Below are 2,314 nucleotides of genomic sequence, written 5' to 3'. Positions count from 1 at the left end.
TTATGACAGTAATTGCACTTATTTGCGAACCATCCCTGTTTATTGATGTCCAGATGATGAGAAATTCGTAGGCGTGCGTATGAATAAAGTCCCTTTAAAATGTGATAATAAAATTTGTATAAAGTAGGGTAAAGTACCTTTAGTCGTACCACCTCTTAAGTCGTACCACGTTGATATCTGCGCACCCGTCCATGTAAAGGTGACATCTAGCGGTACAATATGGAACTGCTCAGTCGCACGGATAAACAACAATAAGCGGCGGCTTGCCGGATTTCGCGCTCGAAAAATAATGAAAAAGTAAGTTTTTTGCACAGTTTTCACTAATATTTTTACGTCAGTCGTAAGCCATTTCAGAGAAGATTATGATGAAATCGATATTTTTTTGATTTATGTCTGTTTTTGTAGTGTTTTCTTGTTGACATGAGCTAGGTCAAACGGTAAACGATTTCTAGGTTATGTTATTAATTTTGATTTATAACTTTGTACACTCCGCTGCCTAACTCGTACCTGCATAAACTTCCTAAATCGTACTGGTACGACTTAGGTGTTACGGAGATATTTTTTGCTAATTTCAATTCTTGTTTTAGGTGATCAATATGGCAAAGAAAATTTATAACTCTTGGAAGCAAGATGATATGGATGAAGCTCTGCAGAAGCATCGCGATGGTAAAATAGGGTTCAACGAAGCATGTAGATTATATTCTATACCTAAACCCACTTTTCGACGTCATTTAAGAGGTTTAAATAAAACAAATAAATTCGGAAGGCCAAATGATATGACAAGAGAAATGGAAAATGAATTAGCGCAGCATATACTTAACATGGAGTCTGCGTTTTTCGGATTAACTGTGACCAATGTCAGGAAACTTGCTTACCAATTTGCAGAAAAATATCAATTACCTCATCGCTTTAACAAGGAAAAGGAAATCGCCGGCAAGAAATGGTTTGCTAGGTTCATGAAAGAACATCCAATCTTATCGCTGCGTGTGCCAGAGCCGACATCGATGGCAAGAAGTAAGGGTTTTAATAAAGAGCGTGTGAATGAGTTCTTTGACAAATACGAAGGAATACTGGAACAACACAAGTTTACTGCGGATAAAGTGTATAACGTCGATGAAACTGCCTTATCCACCGTGCACAAACCTTCCAAAGTCATTGCTCAAAAAGGTAAACATCAAGTTGGTGCGCTCACAAGCGGAGAAAGAGGTCTGACCACTACATGTGTGTGTGCGATGAATGCAGCAGGTGAGTACATACCGCCAATGTTGATTTACAAGCGCGTCAGGATGCTCGAAACGCTAAAAAGAGGAGCTCCACCCAACACATTGTTTGGATGCTCGAAAAATGGATTGATAACATCAGAACTGTTCGTGCAATGGTTGCAGCATTGTATTAAATGCACTAAACTGGAAAAGAGCGACCAAAAACAAATGCTGCTGATGCTGGATGGTCACAGCACGCACACGAAAAATCTGGAAGCCATTGAATTGGCTCGTGAGTATGGTATAGTCATGCTGTCTTTTCCTGCACACACAACCCACCGTTTGCAGCCACTAGACAGATCGTTTTTCAAATCCCTAAAAAGCAACTACAATCAAGCAGCGTCGTCATGGCTGCGTTCAAACCCTGGGGCTGTGATAAAACAGGGAAATGTTGCAGAGCTGTTGGGTAAGGCGTACCCCAGATCAGTTCGTATGGACATAGCACAGAATGGGTTTAGAGCGACAGGCTTGTGGCCTAGTGACAGAAATATCTTCACAGAAGAAGACTTTGTGTCTTCTATGCAAATCGGCCCATCAGATCAAGGATCAACTGCAGTCACAGATCCCGAGCCTCTAGCAAAATCTGTAGCTGCACCTGCGACTCCAAACGCATCTGCATCGCCACCCATGTCTGGAATGTCAACGCCTCCTGCGACTGGTACGCGACCTGAGATTGGAATATCCCCTCCGATTGGTGGGCCTACGTCACCTGCGTCTGAAATGACTCCTCGGACCGGTACTCCACCTACAATGGGAATGACACCTACGATTGGTACGCCACCTATGACTAGAAAGCCACCTGGGGCAAGGACACCTACCACTGCTGCAAAACTGCATACAACTGAATCTCCTCAACCTAGTTCTTCAAGGGTTGACGACCCTACTAATAAAAAGCAAATAATGGCTTGCTTGAATATAATATCTCCTATACCGAGCTTAACAAAAGTTGACCAGAAAATGAGGAAAGGAACCAGTAAGACCACGGAATTGACTTCGTCCCCCTACTAAACGGAAATTGAAACCAAGGAAAAGACAAAGAAACTGAAGAGACC

The 2,314-nt window shown here is 42.3% G+C and overlaps 1 protein-coding gene across 1 annotated transcript; it reads left to right on the top strand.

The window, feature by feature from the left end:
- The first annotated feature begins 133 nt into the window (after positions 1 to 133).
- LOC112904074 lies at positions 134 to 2,296 on the top strand. Its single transcript, XM_025973295.1, has 2 exons — positions 134 to 297; positions 588 to 2,296. The coding sequence occupies exon 2, from the start codon at positions 597 to 599 to the stop codon at positions 2,268 to 2,270; it is 1,674 nt and encodes a 557-aa protein (XP_025829080.1). The 5' UTR covers positions 134 to 297; positions 588 to 596; the 3' UTR covers positions 2,271 to 2,296.
- The last annotated feature ends 18 nt before the right edge of the window (positions 2,297 to 2,314 follow it).

This window comes from Agrilus planipennis, unplaced genomic scaffold (assembly GCF_000699045.2).
Source record: "Agrilus planipennis isolate EAB-ADULT unplaced genomic scaffold, Apla_2.0 scaffold81, whole genome shotgun sequence".
Taxonomy (NCBI): Eukaryota; Metazoa; Arthropoda; class Insecta; order Coleoptera; family Buprestidae; genus Agrilus; species Agrilus planipennis.
This window is presented reverse-complemented; position numbering and strand designations above follow the sequence as displayed.

Bases quoted from the DNA above. Each gene is read 5' to 3' on its own strand.
- LOC112904074 (XM_025973295.1), top strand. From the start codon at position 597: ATGGCAAAGAAAATTTATAACTCTTGGAAGCAAGATGATATGGATGAA.